The sequence below is a fragment of the Octopus sinensis genome, linkage group LG17, assembly GCF_006345805.1.
Source record: "Octopus sinensis linkage group LG17, ASM634580v1, whole genome shotgun sequence".
NCBI classification, from domain to species: Eukaryota; Metazoa; Mollusca; class Cephalopoda; order Octopoda; family Octopodidae; genus Octopus; species Octopus sinensis.
The window spans coordinates 39,174,811-39,194,384 of record NC_043013.1 but is presented as its reverse complement, the minus strand read 5'-3'; the positions used below and the strand labels follow the sequence as shown (position 1 = coordinate 39,194,384).

Genomic DNA, 19,574 nt, shown 5'->3' with positions numbered 1-19,574 from the left:
GACCTACGTTTGATCCGACATTCCAGTTCTGTCGTCGAAAAGAGCTGAACAAATGCATTCTTCCTGAAAGAATGAGACTCCGATAACTTTGCAACAGCCTTATTGTATCCCTGTGCATACGAAAAGAGAGGATGCAGAGTTTCCTGTAACCTGGGTGACAGCTAATTGAACTGTCTAACAAATTATAACTTTAAACCCAGTAATCCGCTGCTTTAATTTAGTCAAGCATACTTTTATTGAAAGAATGACAGGAAAACGGTACGGTATCATCGAAGAGGTGTATTTATTAGATATTTTCACCAGTGCCTTCAGATTCTTTTTCTTGGCCTAATTCTGAGTAAATTTCCTTCTCTCTGTCAGTTTTCCGGCCTAACTTCAAATACATGTTAGGAATGATTTAACAATCTTGGTTTCCAATTTTAAGCGAGCTACATAAGCTAAGTCAAATATATCTGGCATAACAAATACCATACATGAGATAGACTACCTGTGATGACGGAGGGGTGAGTCAGGCATTATGAAACAGCCAGCAACATGGTTGGATTTGCAATAAATTTTATTACCTGTATTTGTTACGTTGTCTTAGTGTCGTATGGTTTCCATTTGTCCATTTAGTAAGAGTCATATGTTTATTACATTCATACAGAAAAGTGTGCAGTAAGTGTAATTCATGGTGCAGTTCTTCCGGAAAGTACGATACGTTCTGAACGAATCGTATCATTCATAGATTGTCTATCCACTTGTCATAATGATCCCTGGTGCAAAACTGTCAACTACAACACAAAATCAAAGACGTGCCTCATGACTGATTATACAAGTAATAATGCCACAGTTAGCGCTACCCAAGACGATTGGATTTTCGCTGAATTCAAACAGAGTAAGTCAACATTTATTTTTTTGTTCTTCCTCTGTGATTTATTGTTTTTACCATTTCACTTTTAATAGATATGGCTGCGTGGTTAGCTGTTTCATTCGAGTATCTTCTTTTGTTAAATGTGCATTGGGGAAATAGCTTCCTTCCTCGCATCCTTTCAGAATAACAGGAATCTGTTGGATGAAAAATCAAATGGCTGTAACGAAAATACAAAAGCATTAAAAGCGAGCCCAAATTGAAATTAAAACTGAATAAAATAAATTAGGAGGACTAAAAAGTAATTTCGTGTCTTCAAGCAATAGTCGACATCATACTATGCATAGTTTACAAGCTAATAAAAGATTTCCTAGCGATCGACCAATCAACATAGAATTAATGACTGAATGTAAAATTGTGTTTTATATGCCCATGGAAAAGAGGGAGTTTTCTAATCAGCATATTAGAGATTGCATACTTTACAAATTTGGTAAGTGCAATATATATATATATATATATATATAATGTGTGTGTGTGTGTGTGTGTGTGTGTGTGTGTGTAAAGGAAAGCGTATGTAATTTATTAATTTATTCTAATGGTGTGCGTTCGGAAATGCTAAATGTAGCTAAACAAATTTTAAAACCAGGGATTTCGATCTTTTGTATATTTATCGATCAGGAGGACTAACTGAGGATCCGTGTTAAAATATCGAGTATTTATCCACAACGATTAATAAACCTTAATCCACTGCGCAGTATCATCTCAAGCAAAATGGAAACGTGTATAGAGAAGGCAAGTGGGTACCTCATGAGTTTTGCCAAGAATAAAGCAGTGCTTTCAACAATATAACCCATGCAAAGATAAATTTAAATTTATTAGACTAGCAGTCTCTGCCTCAACATCCCTACTCACCAGATCGTGTCATCCTCAGAATTTCACTTATTCGGGTTACTTGAACGCATTCCCAGTAGAAGAACATTCAGAAACAAGGACGAAGTTGAAACAGTGCACCAAAATAGTTTTCTCTTCAACAAAACCTGATTTCTTTTTTAGAAAACCGGTTCCTGAATGGAAAAGTTCTATAGCTAAAAAGGCGATACCAGCATGAATGAATAAATATATTTACGATAAGGTTTATGCTGATATGAGTTCATTACATTTCAGTTCTCTCTGAACCACACTTGTTTGAAAGACCCCGAATGAAAGCGCACGGTAGATTATGCAAAGTTACATGTGCAACTTCACATACCCTGAGCCTGTAATGACATGCATAAGATCTGGTCATCAAATCTAAGTAGAGACTTCAAACTTGAAATATTCAAAGCCACAGTCGAACCAATTCTACTATATGGCTCAGAAACCTGGACGTTATCAAAGAAGCTTGAGAGGCGGTTGGATGGAACCTACACTCGCCTCCTTATGAGAGCTCAAAATCTCTCGTGGAAGCGCCATCCAACCAAAATGCAAATATATGGGAAACTACCACCTGTGTCATCTCTTGTGAAAGGTAAGAGAGTCCAGTTTGCTGGGCATTGTTGTAGAGCTGAAAAAGAAGTAATTTCTACTCTTCTCCTCTGGAAGCCATCTACTCGCAATACCAGAGGGCGCACACTCTACTACCCTGATGTAATCTCCAGGGATACAGGCATCCAGCAACAGGACCTCCGTAATGCTATGATAGACCGTGAAGTCTGGCGTAACATAGTAAATTCCATTGTCTCGACCACGGTCGAACAATGATGATGACCCTGAGCAGCAGACACGCGTGTCGGTCATTGTAACAAAATAATTATGCTGTATGACTAACCGTAAAATTAAAATTAAAATTTGATGGTGTACTAGTCTCCGTACTCTTTACAAGTATTTGAAATCTAAACTCCTTATAAATTTCATAATTCAGGGACGTGAAACCAGAGTTGTCCGCTAGAAAAATTGTAGCATAATTGCTAACACTAAGCGATCATTGACGCTTTTCCATAACCTGATGAGGTTGGCTGTAATCTCGAGTATACCTGAGAGCTACCACAGTACCCACCCGGATAAATTCGTCTCTATGCCCCCACAGCATATATATACGTGTGTGCGTGCATGTGTGTGTATATTTGTATGTATGTACGTATGTATGTATGTACCTTAATGATCCCAAGTTACGTTGTATTGATAAGATCCCAAAACACCGAAATAAGTTTACCTGCAGTTACTAGGACATCCAAAATGAGGGGAAAAAAGGAATTATAAGGAATTATTATTCCATATGTTTTCTCACTCATAAGAAAATGACCTCGTAGCAAAATAAAAAAGCAAAAAAAAAGGATTATAAGCCCTGAGTGGTCCTTCCTCTTGATGGAAAATTCTCTCGCCATTCTATTCCTTACAAACTCACTTTCTCGCTGTCTCTTACTCTGAAATCAACCGTAGGTGGCAGCACCAACAGACACCAGTCAATATATACTTATATATATATATATATATATATATATATATATATATATATACACAAGCAAATCTACATATCTACGATGGAGTGATAAAATGAGAGAGGGGACACATAACAGCAGTATGTATTGAGAATTGTGTAAATGGACTTGATAGATTGCTGGGTGATGTCTGAGAGAGATCACATTATTGTTGGCGATACAGCATACTGTTGTAGTTATATGACATGTGTTTGCGACTAAGTGACAAGTGATGACGATTCACTCCTGAACTGAAATAGACTCCCAGCCTCTGTATCATGAATGGATATGTGGACCACTGCTAACGAAAGCTAAAGCTTCCTTCGACCACTACATAAAAAGTATTAAGAAAAAAATGTTATTTAGCTATACTTTTATTTTAGCTGTTTATACTATTTTACGCTTGTTTATAACCTTATACATTCAAAGTTCACAAATTTCCATATTTAAATTATAAATCATATTCTTTTCGATAATATCAATATGATTACAAAACTTCTTTGTAGATTTTATTTTCTGTTTGGTCGACACTAATTTCCAAATTACTGGAGTCCGTTGCTTTACTCATAGTGACGTAAAACTGGTAGCGTGTAAACATCGAAGTGGGTAAAAACATACCTACACGGTCTACAGTCTGGCCCTCTGCTTTGTTTGCTTTGAATGCGCGAGTGGAATCTTTAGAGTTGCAAAAACATCAAACTAAGACTTACCTCTCACTGTTCTATGCAAATAATATCTGGATGTTCAGACACCATGGGTTATTTTGATTGACAAAACTGATGTAAACAACAGCTGCTTCGATTAGCTGTTTCGAATCCTGCTCCAGACTGACACACTTATTTTCGCAATTAACCGGTTTTACGAACCCCTTCGTATCTATGATGGGGCCACGAACTATACTATGAGAATCCGGAGTTACTTGTGGTCGGTGAATTTTTTATAAAAATGCGAAGGTGGTTTATCAATTCAAAAAAAATCTACAAAATAATCATTCTTTCTGATTCTTTAATGCTAAAAACCTTCCGACGACCGTCTATGTAATTCCGAAAAATATCGTAACCACTGATCCAGACGTCTGGCCATGAAGAGGGAACAAAGAGACGGACAGACGGACATAACGCCTATTATAGTAAGATAGCAAATCTGCCCCTCTACGATGGGAAATAAAGGGATAGCATCGCAAATCTAAACCCTCTAAATTCACGAATTATAAGGAAGGGAAATCTAGAGTTAATCCTCGTCGCTGGAATTTTAACAAAAAATATCTAAGGTGATTTATTAAAGCAAAACTCAATATCCATTAAATAATCATACTTTTTCTCATTTTTTTACACTAAAAACCTTCCTTATTACCTCCTTCGTTATCCCGAAAAACATCGTAGCTATTGGTCCAACCGTTTGACTGCGAAGAGGGAACAGACGGACAAACGGAAAGATGGACTGACAGACAGACATCACGCCCATTATATATACATATGTGTGTGTGTGTGTGTGTGTGTGTGTGTGTGTGTGTGTGTGTGTGTGTGTGTGTGTGTGTGTGTGTGTGTGTGTGTAATAATATTAGGGAGTATAACTCCAAACTTACAGGCAAAAATTCAATTTAGTATTAAATCAAATTTCTCAATATAAATATATAATATATATAAATTAGAGAAAAACCACTATTATGTAATTCAAACAATGATAGGCATAAACCAAATCATAAATAAAAAATAAAATATATTTTAAAACATATATGTATATATGTATATATATATATATATATATATATAGAGAGAGAGAGAGAGAGAGAGAGAGAGAGAGGGTGAAAAGGTAGTTATGCATATATATGTGCGTGTAACGATATGAATAAATATGTTTTATTGATTTCTAGATTATACCTTCGAAACATATCGAGATGCAGATAATGCTGTAATACTTAAAAATTGTTATTCTGATAAATTTCGTAAGCTCTACTTCAAGACAGGTAAATACTGCTTCTTTTATCACTTATGTTATCGACATAATCCTTTTGTCTGTCCTTGTTTGTCCCCTCTATTTAGCTCCCAGTGGACAATAAAGAAATAAGTATATATAACAGTTTACATAGCTGCGTATTTATCTCTCTCTATATAAAGTTGAAGTTGTGCTGTGTGTGGCAGGTTTGGTAGCCTTCAGCTAACACTGTCTCCTCCGAGACCCTGCGGCGCAAGTTGACCAAAATTGAGAGTGTGATAGAAGAAGGCTTGCTCTCCCTTCCGTATAAGAAAGAATACAAGTCGGACCATGTTAAAACCAAAAATTATTTACATCAAAAAGGTGCTTTTTATCTATGAAAATCCCTATTTTTTTACGATTTTTTCACTGCGACTGCTGTGTCGCCATTTTTCGGTGTATTTCAACCAGAAAAATGTTCACTTAAAGAGAATAACAAGCTACATCATTCAACATTTTTACTTTTCAAAAATTTCAATTCTAAAGGGTCGAAACAAACCCGAGCAACGCCGGGGGATACTGCTAGTTTATTTTACATTGCAATCGGTGAGAAATCGTACAGTTGTTTGCAAGTATGCAGCTGGCACATCGGCGTTTCACTATATTCTGTTGCAACTGAAGCATAATTCTTGACACCAACACCGCCTGCACTATATAAATGAAAAGTGGTCTAGAAATTTATAAACTACTAGCAGTATCGCCCGGCGTTGCTCAGGTTTGTAAGGGAAATAACTATAAAGCATTTTCAGAGAGTTATAGCCAAAAAATAGGAAAAAAATGATGGTAAATTTTTTTTGAGAGTTAAAAAAGGATGGAGTTGCGTCCCCTAGACAGTTTGTGGTTCGTGTTTCTGATTCTCGACCCCATGTCGAATTTATCGATTTTTTTCAGAACTGGGGGAACTTTTCAAAATTTTGGCTGCGTTAGTTTTGAATTATGACATTGGGCTATGTGTGTGTCAAGTTTCATCAGAATCGGTTGAAAGCCGTGGTCAGGGTGAGGGTACAAGCAAACAGACACACAGAAACACGCACAGACAAACTGCCGTTTAAATATAGAGAGATGTTGGTTTTGAACGAACATACGAATGCTTTATCTTATTTTCAAATCACCTAAGCTATATTCGTTAAAACTAACGTATTCGTTCAAAACGAACATAGTATATACTTTTCTGCTCTAGACACAAGGACCAAAATGTTTTGGGAGGTGGGTTCAGTCGATTATATCAACCCCAGTACGCAACTAGTACTTAATTTATCGACCCCGAAAGGATGAAAGGCAAAGTCGACCTCGACGGAATTTGAACTCAGAACGTAGACGACGAAATACCTATTTCTTTACTACCCACAAGGGGCTAAACACAGAGGGGACAAACAAGGACAGACAAAAGGATTAAGTCGATTATATCGATCCCAGTGCGTAACTGGTACTTATTTTATCGACCCCGAAAGGATGAAAGGCAAAGTCGACCTCGACGGAATTTGAACTCAGAACGTAGACGACGAAATACCTATTTCTTTACTACCCACAAGAGGCTAAACACAGAGGGGACAAACAAGGACAGACAAAAGGATTAAGTCGATTATATCGATCCCAGTGCGTAACTGGTACTTATTTTATCGACCCCGAAAGGATGAAAGGCAAAGTCGACCTCGACGGAATTTGAACTCAGAACGTAGCGGCAGACGAAATACCTATTTCTTTACTATCCACAAGAGGCTAAACACAGAAGGGACAAACAAGGACAAACAATCGGATTAAGTCGATTATATCGACTCCAGTGCGAAACTGGTACTTATTTAATCGACCCCGAAAGGATGAAAGGTAAAGTCGACTTCGGCGGAATTTGAACTCAGAACGTAGCGGCAGACGAAATACCACTAAGCATTTCGCCCGGCGTGCTAACATTTCTGCCAGCTCTCCGCCTTAAACGAACATCTTTATATATATAAAACTGAGAATGTGTGTCTGTCTGTCTGTGTGTTTCCCTAAAACTTGAGAACTACACAACCAATTTCATTCATATTTTACACATGCCTTACTTAGGGTCCATGTAGTTTCATGGGCAAAACAAATGTTCAACTTCTTGCCTAGAGCAAGCCCATAGCAATATCATATCTTCTCCACTATTTCAGTATTACGTTTTAAAAGGGATACAAAAACATTTCTCTATTTTATGTCAGATACTTTCACTTTAACAATAAAAATAATAATAACAATTGAATTATATGTAGTAAGTAATAGTTAAAATCAAACTAAAGTATAATATAATCGTAACATAACAAAAGTAAAAATAGCAATTGGTATAAAATTGTATCAATGACTTGAACTTGAATAAGTGGTTTCACATGAATGGGAATAAATTAAAAATAAAATTAGCGTGCAGAAATGGAATAGTCCAGATGGATAATAAAAAATTAAATTAAAGAAAAGGCTATTGTCTATAAATTATACAATGTAGAGAAAAAAGATTTGAACACATGAAGGAAAGCACCTTCGAAAAGTGACTTGGTGCGACTATGAAAGATATCTAATCAGAGGCGGTAAATTCGCCACAATAGAAGCAAGATTCGAGTCAACGGAGCGTGCAAGGGAGTACTCGACTCGAACTTGCAAAGTGGAAATATTTTATTTTCACCTTTATATCTGGGACGTAGGACGTCCCGGAAAAAAATCTAAAATGCCCCCCACCCCCACCCCCGAAGTAGAGGTAGGCTGGATTGTAGCCACACTTCTATACAAGAGGCAGGACAAGATACATACAATTGATCGAAATTACAAGAGACGGGCTAACAATTCCAGTCTGTTATATATTTTGAGTATTGTTATCACTAGCGATATCAAGATATAACTTTGTATTTTGTATTTTATGTGTAGATGTATATATATATAGTTATCGCCATACTAATATGGCATTCTTATAAAAATAAGAATAAAGCTGTCCGCTTATTAGCTCTATGAGGCCATCGCCTTAAGTTAGCTATTTGATACACAAACTGTATCCATATATTTTCCGGGAACGCTGCCGCTGTTCTCTTTTAGAGAGACTTAGTAATTTTAATATTTCTTTTATATATATATAGATGTACATGTAATATGTACACATATATATACACATATATACATGCACTAGCACTATGACACGGCAACCACGGGTCTTTAATGCTAGTAGTATATAAATCTCTTGACCACTTTTCTTATTAAACACTAAATTCTCGGATTCTGCTTAATGTTGTCGCTAGTGGTAAACCGAGATAATTTTTCACCCAACAAATGAAATTGGTACCGGTGACAATGTTGTACAGACTGATCGATCTGAGAATCTTTCTTCTTCTTTACCGCTGTCTCTCACATACACACATACGGAACAGTACATTAAATATACATACATACATACATACATACATACATGCACGCATAAATACAAATATGTACATATGTATATTAAGATTCTAGTGAATAAGGCACCGGATTAGGTCAGAATTAAAATGCATACACAGTAATTTTTGACGAATACCAACATTTGTACAGAAGTACTGGCAGAAGGATTTTCAGATTAAGTATACAATCAATTGAACAAAACTAAGTATATCATCAGACCTTGGGATAATTCAGAAAGGGGCTTATTCAAAAACGCACATTATATTAAATATACGGTCCATAATATACTTCGGAACACGCGAAGGGCAGGTTCCAAGGGAGGTGAATAATAAATCAATAAATAACAAACGATGGCTAGGTGTCAATACATTACAGCTGTTTCCAACGAATTTTTTAATTGATTAATGAATTAATTAATGAATACACGTATTTTGCAATTAATGATATTTAAAAAAAATTTTTTTTCAATTCTCGACATGCGCATTCTCAGTGATTACACGGTCGACGCTTACCGTAGAATGAGTTTGTTAAATCAAAACAAAGCAAGTTCAAATGGTTTTGTAGGAAGGTACATCACCACGACATACATGGGGGTGGGGTATATTTAAGATTTATAGTCACAAAGGGGGTTCGTCTGCATGGTAGGGGGATAGGAAAACGGACTGCCGGACGTCCCCTCCCCACGATTAAGAAAGAGGAAGTTCGTTTATTCTTAAGATGCAATTCAACTAGAGGTGCAGTGTTAAAGGCGAAAGACATGGTTCACAATGATTTATAAATATATCTATTTAAGATTATTATATATGCGAAAGATAGAATCTTAACATCTTTTTGTTTTACATTTTATTTTCACAGAGAAAGCGATAACTTCTGCCATACAGTCCGACAGGTTTACAAGGTCATTGAACTCATACACCTTCTCAAAAACCTATAAACGCGTAAATGCTTCATCAAGACTTGCTTGCGCTGCCAGATGTAACATTGCTTCGCGGTGTTTAGCCTTCCTATATGAAAACAAGAGGAATGGCTGTCACATCTTCAGATTGTATTGAAACTTAATTTTTTTTTTAATCCGCCTGCTTCTGAACTTGCAACATTGCCATCAATCTTTTGTATCTCATGTGTCAGCTGAAATTTATAGTCACATCCGGTTTATTATAACTTACCGCTTTTCACAAATATTGTTATTCATCCTTGCACTAAGAAACGATTATGGTTGTTTTCAGCAAACCTTTTTACAAACGGGTGTATTCAGTAACTGTCTGGTGCTGACATTAGCTTTCTTCTTTTGCTTATTTATCAACTACGGTGATTTTCAAACAGTAGTGTGGCCCAAGTGGTATTAAGATGCATCATCGATTTTTAATAATATATTTGAATGTTTAAAACAATTAATATTATTACAGGGAAACTCATAATTTACAATTTTCTTTCATGTAATCAATTTTCATCTGTATTTTACAATTTCTGTATTTTGAATTTAAAAAATAAAATTCATTCTGCTTCTTTTCGACTTTCCATGCGATGGCATGACCATTCATTCCTTCTGGCCTAAATTGCAATTATATTTCATTCTATTATTGTATCAAACTCGGCTTTAGCTTTTGAATTTGCTTCGGGAATTTTACATGTATCCATGTTTCATTCGAAAGTGAGATGCAGTTTCAAACCGAACAAAAGAAAGTCAGAGCTTTAATAATATTCATAATTTTCTTTAGATGTTTCTTCTTTTACATTTTTCTCTTTTTGCCAACCTTCGCACTCACTTTCCTCCCCTTGTCCTCCCTTTTGTATTTACTCCAGACATATTTTCACTCACTTTCACCCACAACTTTCACTCACCTTCAAAAGAAGAGATATCTACGAAACAATATAATTATTTGCTGTTCAACACATGATCATCAATATATATTTATGAAAACTTCATAACTATGTGCACAATATCTTATGTGAATTGATATATTGCATATTTTAATCAGTATTACTGTATTCATGTGTGTATATCTCAATAAAATTTACAATCCACAACATTGTTTGCCGGTATTTCTTGCGATACGTATGTGAAGTATTCACGTGTATAATATATTTTATGCATATATATGTATATGCATATATACATATAATATATTTTATGCATATATACTTATAATATATTTTATGCATATATACTTATAATATATTTTATGCATATATATATATATATATATATATATATATATATGCGTGTGTGTGTATGTATGTATGTGCCAGGCCACTTTCGAGTGCTACTGGTAACATGTAACCCAGTACAACCTATTGCATGGTCGGGTCGTCGGCGACTAAACCGGCAACCCCACCAAGCTTACTTGGTGAGGAGGGTGTTTATTGGACACCCTGCGGGATGAAAAGCAAAACCCGTCAAAGGGCGGAGGAACTCTTGAGAGTCAACGGCCATCCAATAAATGTCTTAAGGCTGTATCATGCGCGGGGACATAGAAATAATTGGACTGAATATCCGATCGGGCGGTTAAACCATTGGGAGTGAAGAAATCCTAGCCTTTGTTAGGGCATCCCTCTAGGAGAAGGTAACTCAGGTAACTGGGATAACTCCGACATAAAAGCTGCGGCTCAGTGGTTACCGATGATGTTGACTTGTTCTTCTTTTCGGAATATGGCTGCTGTTGCTTAGTGAGTGGGATTGACTCAGTGCACAGCCTTTCCTCACTTTAAAAAAATCTTCTTGTACAGGCATTGCACGATAACAACATTGATTAAGCTTCGTGCAATGGCCATACTCGATAACGAGGGGCAGCCACCATGCATGAATGTATGTATGTATGTATGCATGTATGTATGTATGTATGTATGTATGTATGTATGTATGTATGTATGTTGTGAAAGGATTCCAATCCCCTCCTCCATGTGACTAAAAGTTGACTGAGACATTCCTATTAAATAGACAACTGTCTAGTCATCAGCAGTTGGGGTTGGTAGCAGTTCACTATGAGCCGTGATTAAGAACGTGAGTTTCGGGTAATAGTAATCGTTTTGCGATGTGTAATTACTCTCTTCCCCACCCTGCTTCGTTATATTATATATCCCACATACACGGATATAAAACTATAAATATATATATATATATATATATATATATTGATAAAACGGTAAGATAACAAAAGAAAGAAAGAGACCTCAATATTATGTAAATAGAGGAAATTTATCTATACAATAATATGTTACATTACTCGGTAGTCAAGATAAAACTCTGAGTTTCAGATGCCGAAGTGGAAATCCACAACACCATCTCTTCGGTTATCTGGCTATTTGAAAACGCTATGAAAAAATACCGTTAAATAAAGGGAAATTACTGTGTTTATAACTCTGCTTGCCTGCGTACTTATACATCGCTCGCATTTTTCGTCATAAAAATTATATAAAATACATAAAAATATATAAAAAATATATAAATTCTTCTTGGAACATAACATAGAAAGCATGTTCTATCTGTTTTCTTTAGGGCACCAAAAACGTAACAGAAATTTAGTCACCTGTGGGCATGATCCGAAAAGCTCTGTCTTGTATTTAGACATGTAGTAGGGTCTAAGCTGCTTTTCCAGATAAGCCATCTCTCCATGTCGCATAGACCGCACCTTCCGTTGCCGTTGGTATAGGGCTTACATCTGGCCAAAATCTTCCATTGTATGTTATAATCGACACCTTTATCTCTTAAAGACCAAATATGATTAGATAATTGTGTCGCTTTTCTTTTGTTCCAGTGCCTAAAGCTCAAAGTGTGGTTATTGAACCTGGCCTTGAAATTACTCTCAGAGTTTTATCTTGACTACCGAGTAATGAACATATTATTGTATATATATATATATATATATATATATATATATATATATATATATATATATATATTATATATATATATATATATTATGTATGTATGTTGTAGTATGTATGTATGTATGTATGTATGTATGTATGTATAAAAAGCACACAAGAGAAGTGAGGTGAGAAAGTAGATGTTTATTACATTCGTTTACAGCTGTTTCATAATACAAAGGAAGAATCAATATTTAAATATAGATAAGTACAGTAAGAAAAATGGAAACAGATCAAAAGAAATGTCATATAATCAGAAGAATAGAAGTTTCTCAAAGGAAGATATGGAGACTAAGATAGAACTAATTACTAAAGTATGTTTATCTTTCTTGCATGCCACCTTCTTTATCAAACCTAATTTAGTGTTCTGATTATTTTTTTTTTTAGATTTCTTTTTACTGTATTCATAATCTCCTTCCTCCTCTGAATTTGTATTCCCTGAAAGTAAATAATAAATAGCAGCATGATGAGTACATCTATTGCCTACAGATATATACAAAAGACTTGGTCAGCTAGGGATACAGTAGTTGATAGCTGGCGAATGTAACCGGCAGAGAGACTGAATCAAAAACTTGGGGCTGGAAAGGGAACTTGTAAAGAAGAGAGCGATATTGGTGCCCTATTCATATATATATATATATATACTAAGTAATTAAGGGTTTAGCAACGATTTGCCTCACCACACACCGAATTTAGAAATAGCAGTCAAAGAGTTATAGCTATTCTTTCTACTAAAAGGGAGATCTCAGTAAAACCACAGCACTTGAAAGGCAAACACAGACAGGCAAGAGAGAAAGAAATGACGCGAATCTATCATACAATTTTAAGTCACCTACGGACGTACGTTCGAAATTAAGTTTTAGGAAAGCATAAGAATTAGATAATTATGTCAATCGCTCCCCAACTGCTTTTCTCATCAGCGTAGGACACTACAATTATGAATAATTGTATATAAATTTCGAGGTACTAGAAGGCATCATCTCAACTCAGTATCAGAGCGAGCTAAAGCCGTTACCAGTATCACCAAATTCAAAGTGTGAATGAAAGTTTGTGTCACCAACCCCTTCCCACCAGCGTGCAGCCAAGACAAGATGTTGTGGTCATTTACTGGGATGAAATATGGTTATCAGTAATAATATAGGGTGAAATTAATTAATTTAGAATAATCATTAATTTCACCAAGTAGATTTCGGCATGTAAAAGCCTCATTCGAGGAAAGTTTAAGTAATACTAAGTAATTAAGGGTTTAGCAACGATTTGCCTCACCACACACCGAATTAGAAATAGCAGTCAAAGAGTTATAGCTATTCTTTCTACTAAAAGGGAGATCTCAGTAAAACCACAGCACTTGAAAGGCAAACACAGACAGGCAAGAGAGAAAGAAATGACGGCAATCTATCATACAATTTTAAGTCACCTACGGACGTACGTTTCGAAATAAGTTTTAGGAAAGCATAAGAATTAGATAATTATGTCTTACCCAACTTCTTTTCTCATCAGCGTAGGACACTACAATATGAATAATTGTATATTAAATTTCGAGGTACTAGAGGCATCATCATCTCAACTCAGTATCAGAGCGAGCTAAAGCCGTTACCAGTATAACACAAATTCAAAGTGTGAATGAAAGTTTGTGTCACCAACCCCTTCCCACCAGCGTGCAGCCAAGACAAGATGTTGTGGTGATTATTCATAATTGTAGTGTCCTACGCTGATGAGAAAAGAAGTTGGGTAAGACATAATTATCTAATTCTTATGCTTTCCTAAAACTTAATTTCGAAACGTACGTCCGTAGGTGACTTAAAATTGTATGATAGATTGCCGTCATTTCTTTCTCTCTTGCCTGTCTGTGCTTGCCTTTCAAGTGCTGTGGTTTTACTGAGATCTCCCTTTTAGTAGAAAGAATAGCTATAACTCTTTGACTGCTATTTCTAAATTCGGTGTGTGGTGAGGCAAATCGTTGCTAAACCCTTAATTACTTAGTATTACTTAAACTTTCCTCGAATGAGGCTTTACATGCGAAATCTACTTGGTCAAATTAATGATTATTCTAAATTAATTAATTTCACCCTATATTATTACTGATAACCATATTTCATCCCAGTAAATGACCACAACATCTTGTCTTGGCTGCACGCTGGTGGGAGGGGGTTGGTGACACAAACTTTCATTCACACTTTGAATTTGGTGATACTGGTAACGGCTTTAGCTCGCTCTGATACTGAGTTGAGATGATGCCTTCTAGTACCTCGAAATTTAATATACAATTATTCATAATTGTAGTGTCCTACGCTGATGAGAAAAGAAGTTGGGTAAGACATAATTATCTAATTCTTATGCTTTCCTAAAACTTAATTTCGAAACGTACGTCCGTAGGTGACTTAAAATTGTATGATAGATTCGCGTCATTTCTTTCTCTCTTGCCTGTCTGTGTTTGCCTTTCAAGTGCTGTGGTTTTACTGAGATCTCCCTTTTAGTAGAAAGAATAGCTATAACTCTTTGACTGCTATTTCTAAATTCGGTTGTGTGTGTGAGCAAATCGTTGCTAAACCCTTAATTACTTAGTATTACTTAAACTTTCCTCGAATGAGGCTTTTACATGCCGAAATCTACTTGGTCAAATTAATGATTATTCCAAATTAATTAATTTCACCCTAATTATTACTGATAACCATATATATATATATATATATATATATATATATATAATAACAAAATAATAAATAAAACATATGCAATATACATACATATATGTACGTACCTACATCTATATGTATATATGCATGCATATATGGCTACAAGACACAAAAAAAACGTCGAACACAATGAGAAACGAAAACATAAAAACAAAACCGAGGAAGCGGACATTTTTTTAAACAACGAAAAAACAGAGTAAAAGACATACAACACAAGGAAAATTCCCCTTCTTCGGCCGCCTCTGTTTCGTCTACTCCGTGTTTCGAAGGTAAAGGCGAGACACGACTTCGTGGAAACAGTCCTTCCCGCAAAGCAAATTAAATAAAATTTGAGATTTTTTGCGGAGGGGTAAAAGTGGTAACAAAAACAGGGTTTAGCCAAATGAACTGACAACAGTACTTGTATTTTAATCGCAGTACTCAATGTGTGATGTGTAAATAAGCAAGCCTGATAAGTCCTTCAAGAGAGAAAGAGATGAAGGGGGAGAAACAGACAGACAGACAGACAGACAGACAGACTGAGATATGGTAGTCTCTGGGGTCTGAGACGGAAGATTCTGTGGTATCTTGCTGAACAACATTCAGAAACTGTTTGTTTACGGTGCTCAAATGTTCGTTCTGCACATTAGCTCACTTCCTCCATAAATCAATATTAAAGCATAAAATTTGTGTGTGTGTGTGTGTGTGTGTGTGTGGGTGTGGGTGGGTGTGGGTGTGTGTGTGTGTGTGTGTGTGTGTGTGTGATGTGTATGCCTCTTTGCGTGTGCTTGTATATGTATATGTGGAAGTAGAAAGACCGAATGGTTACAAATCTTATTTCGCAATATTGAAGACCCCGGTTCAATTTCATTCCGCAGTATCTTAGGCAACTCTGTTTCATCAGCTCTCAAGGTTGAGCCTTGTTTTGTCAATGAATGTCGGTAAACAGAAATTGTACGCAATTCAGAATAGACCCTCTCCATATATTATGCCACGCAGGGTCTACCTGACTATTTCAGTTGTGGTGTATGCTCAAACATCTACATAATAATTCATTGAGAAGGTAATTCGTCTGGCTGGGAAAAATCTACAAATTCAAAAAGGATTAGAAAGTCGGTTACAGCAATCAAGGAGAGAATTTATTTTGTTATTGGTAAAATATCCCTGGTAGTAATGTAGTAATGATTTTCGATGAGGGCTGAATATATATTTTCTTATACAGTTATACAGTTATAGAGGTAATGAACAAAATTAGTATTTTAATAAGCTATAGGTACACATAAATACATAGATTTGTACACATATATACACATTTATATATGTAATATATACGAAAACAAAGAAATATGTTAACTTTATATAACTTGTATCTTCACAGAGAAAAAACAAAATTCAAATAGCACCTTTACATGCATACTAAAACAAGAATTTTCTGCACTTCCGAACGTGATTTAGATTCGAAATGCATCGCATTTTAATATTCTTTTCTACTCTTGGCACAAGGCCCGAAATTTGGGGGTAAGGGGCCAGTCGATTAGACCAACCAAAGTGTGCAACTGGTAATTAATTTATCGACCCTGAAAGGATGAAAGAACGTAAAGACAGACGAAATACCTATTTCTTCACTACCCACAAGGAACTAAACACAGAGAGGACAAACAAGGACAGACACACGGATTAAGTCGATTACATCGACCCCAGTGCGTAACTGGTACTTATTTAATCGACCCCGAAAGGATGAAAGGCAAAGTCAGCCTCGGTGGAATTTGAACTCAGAACGTAATGGCAGACGTGCTAACGTTTCTGCCAGCTCGCCGCCTTATCTTATTTTAATATTGTGAAGAATTGTGTGTTTTAAGAGAATTGAAATTCAAGGAATCCTTTCAAAACGTTGTTTATCAACGGACATTATTGTCATCAATATTTTGGATCTCATATGTGAGCAGAACGTTATAGATAGGTCCCCTAATTGAATCTCTCCTCTGCGTATGTAATTCTTTAAACTTTTTTAAATGCTCATAATTTGTAATTGTCAACTTTTTTTTTTTGCTCTTTTCTGACTCGGTGAGGTGGTGTGACGCAGTCGTGGCTCCGTTGTCGTGGGAGGTAGACGTTGTTTTTGTCTAGTCATCCCATGTAACTAACACAGTTCAAGTTTTGGTTTAATGCATATTGTGACAGAGATTGCCTGTTCTGTTAGTTTTTAATGTTAGTATTAATCATGGATGTTAAGAAATACCATCAAATTGTGTATTCTGTGGGTATTTTCAAAATAAATGTGACCTGAATTTAAGATTTTTTAGTTTTTTTTTAATTTTATAATTAATTTTATTGTAATCTTCTATATTAATATCAATTAATTACAAGGGTTTCAAACTTCTCAGCAGTGAGTGCAGATATACCCTGAACCGATAAAATGAGAATATTTCACATAATACTAAAATTATAAACATTTTTGTATTGGGGGTATGTAAATATCCCAGGTGACTAACCATGTTCGGAAAGATCAGGTGACTAACGAAAGTTTAAAGCAGGCACGTTATATTTCGCTTTCTTTCCACAACCGAAACTCAAAATATTGTCTTTCATCCTCGCAGTAAGAGAAAATTATGGCTGTTTTCATTAAAGTTTTTAGTTTTATTAATAAAAATATTCAGTAACTCTCCGGTGTTGACCTTAGCTTTTTTCTTTTACCTATTTATCTTCAGCAATGATTCTAAAACGGTACAGCACAACACAACCGTGTGGCCCGGCGTGTGTCTTTAAAAATTCAAATATTAAATATTCGCATCTTGAAAAAATGAGTTATTTACTATTTTGTTCCCATACGATGTGTGCCAATAATTGGTTTGACCAATCCTAACCTCTGTCCTATACTGGAATTAAAATTCATTATAATTTACCAATAGAATTATCTTTTGGTTTTAAATCTAAATTTATATCTAATTTTACAAGCATCCATGTTTCTTTTAAACGTGGGTTGCAGTTTCAAAATGAAGAAGGTAAAAAAGCTAGAGAACATTGACTGAAGACGTTTCTTATTCTTTTTTCCCTTCTGGGTTTTCGGCCACTTTTATTCTTGTAGTTCTTCCCCCATAAGACCTTATTCCTCGTATTTTCTCCCATACATCACTTTCCATTGAAGACTGGTTTCATTCATCTTCGAAAGAAATCTTTACGAAATGTTATAATTCTCTGAAAGTCAAAACATGCACGAGACCAGCTATTTCGGGGATGGAAGTAAGCCGATTACATCGATCCCAATGTTCGGTTAACCGATTTTGTAGACCCCGAAAGAATGAATTGTAAAAGTCGACCTCGGAGGAATTCGAACTCAAAGCATAAAGACGGAGTGCTAACGATTCTGCAGAGCACCTAACGACATGCTCCTTAATATTAATGGCTTCTTTATGAATAATTCATATCCATGTGAACAATGTTGAAGATAGATTGTTATACTGCAACGTTTAATCAATGTTATTGTACCTACGTACGGAAATCTCATTAATAAATCATATCAAATATATTTGTTTCTTTTATTTGTCAATATACTTATATATACATATACATACATATATATATATATATTTCTTTACTACCCACAAGGGGCTAAACATAGAGGGGACAAACAAGGACAGACAAAGGGATTGAGTTGATTACATCGACCCAGTGCGTAACTGGTACTTTATTTATCGACCCCGAGAGGATGAAAGGCAAAGTCGACCTCGGCGGAATTTGAACTCAGAACGTAACGACAGACGAAATACGGCTACGCATTTCGCTCGGCGCGCTAACGTTTCTGCCAGCTCGCCGCCTTATTTATATATATATATATATATGTGTGTGTGTGTGTGTGTGTGTGTGTGTGTGTGTGTGTATGTGTGTGTGTGCGTGCATGTATGTATAATCATATTTGTATATTTACACTCACACACACATGTATATAAAATATATTTGTGTGTGTGTTCGTATGTGTATGTATGTTTTATGTGTGTGTTCTTGTGTATGTTTACTTTTATCCGTTTCAGTAAATGAGGTACGGTCTTACTGGAATATCGAATTCGAGTGTTTGGCATAGCGGTTCTCAACCAGGGTCCATATGACCCTTGGTGTTCAATACAAGATTTTCTTGTCAAAATTTATCTTCAATAAATTGATTGTACTTTTGTAACACATAAAATATTTTGATAATCATTTTCACCTAATTCCTAATAATGTTTAATTATAAAAACATAAGAGGATTTTTCTTCTCTATTACCTACATAGGAGTCTATATCTACTCTAGCTAACTCCACTCAATCTTCTACTAATATCAACCCTCTCCCACCTTCCTTTCTAGGTAGGTATAATCTTACTACTCCTGCCCTTGAG

General features: G+C 35.6%; 1 protein-coding gene across 1 annotated transcript in view; it reads left to right on the top strand.

Annotated features, from left to right (window-relative positions):
* LOC118766780 overlaps window positions 1–10,650 on the top strand; it is a 41,328-nt gene extending 30,678 nt beyond the window's left edge. Inside the window, exons 7-9 of the mRNA XM_036510499.1 lie at window positions 647–877; window positions 5,180–5,272; window positions 9,517–10,650. Coding sequence (XP_036366392.1) covers window positions 647–877; window positions 5,180–5,272; window positions 9,517–9,713 — 521 coding nt within the window. The 3' untranslated portion in view covers window positions 9,714–10,650. The remainder of the gene's footprint in view (window positions 1–646; window positions 878–5,179; window positions 5,273–9,516) is intronic.
* The last annotated feature ends 8,924 nt before the right edge of the window (window positions 10,651–19,574 follow it).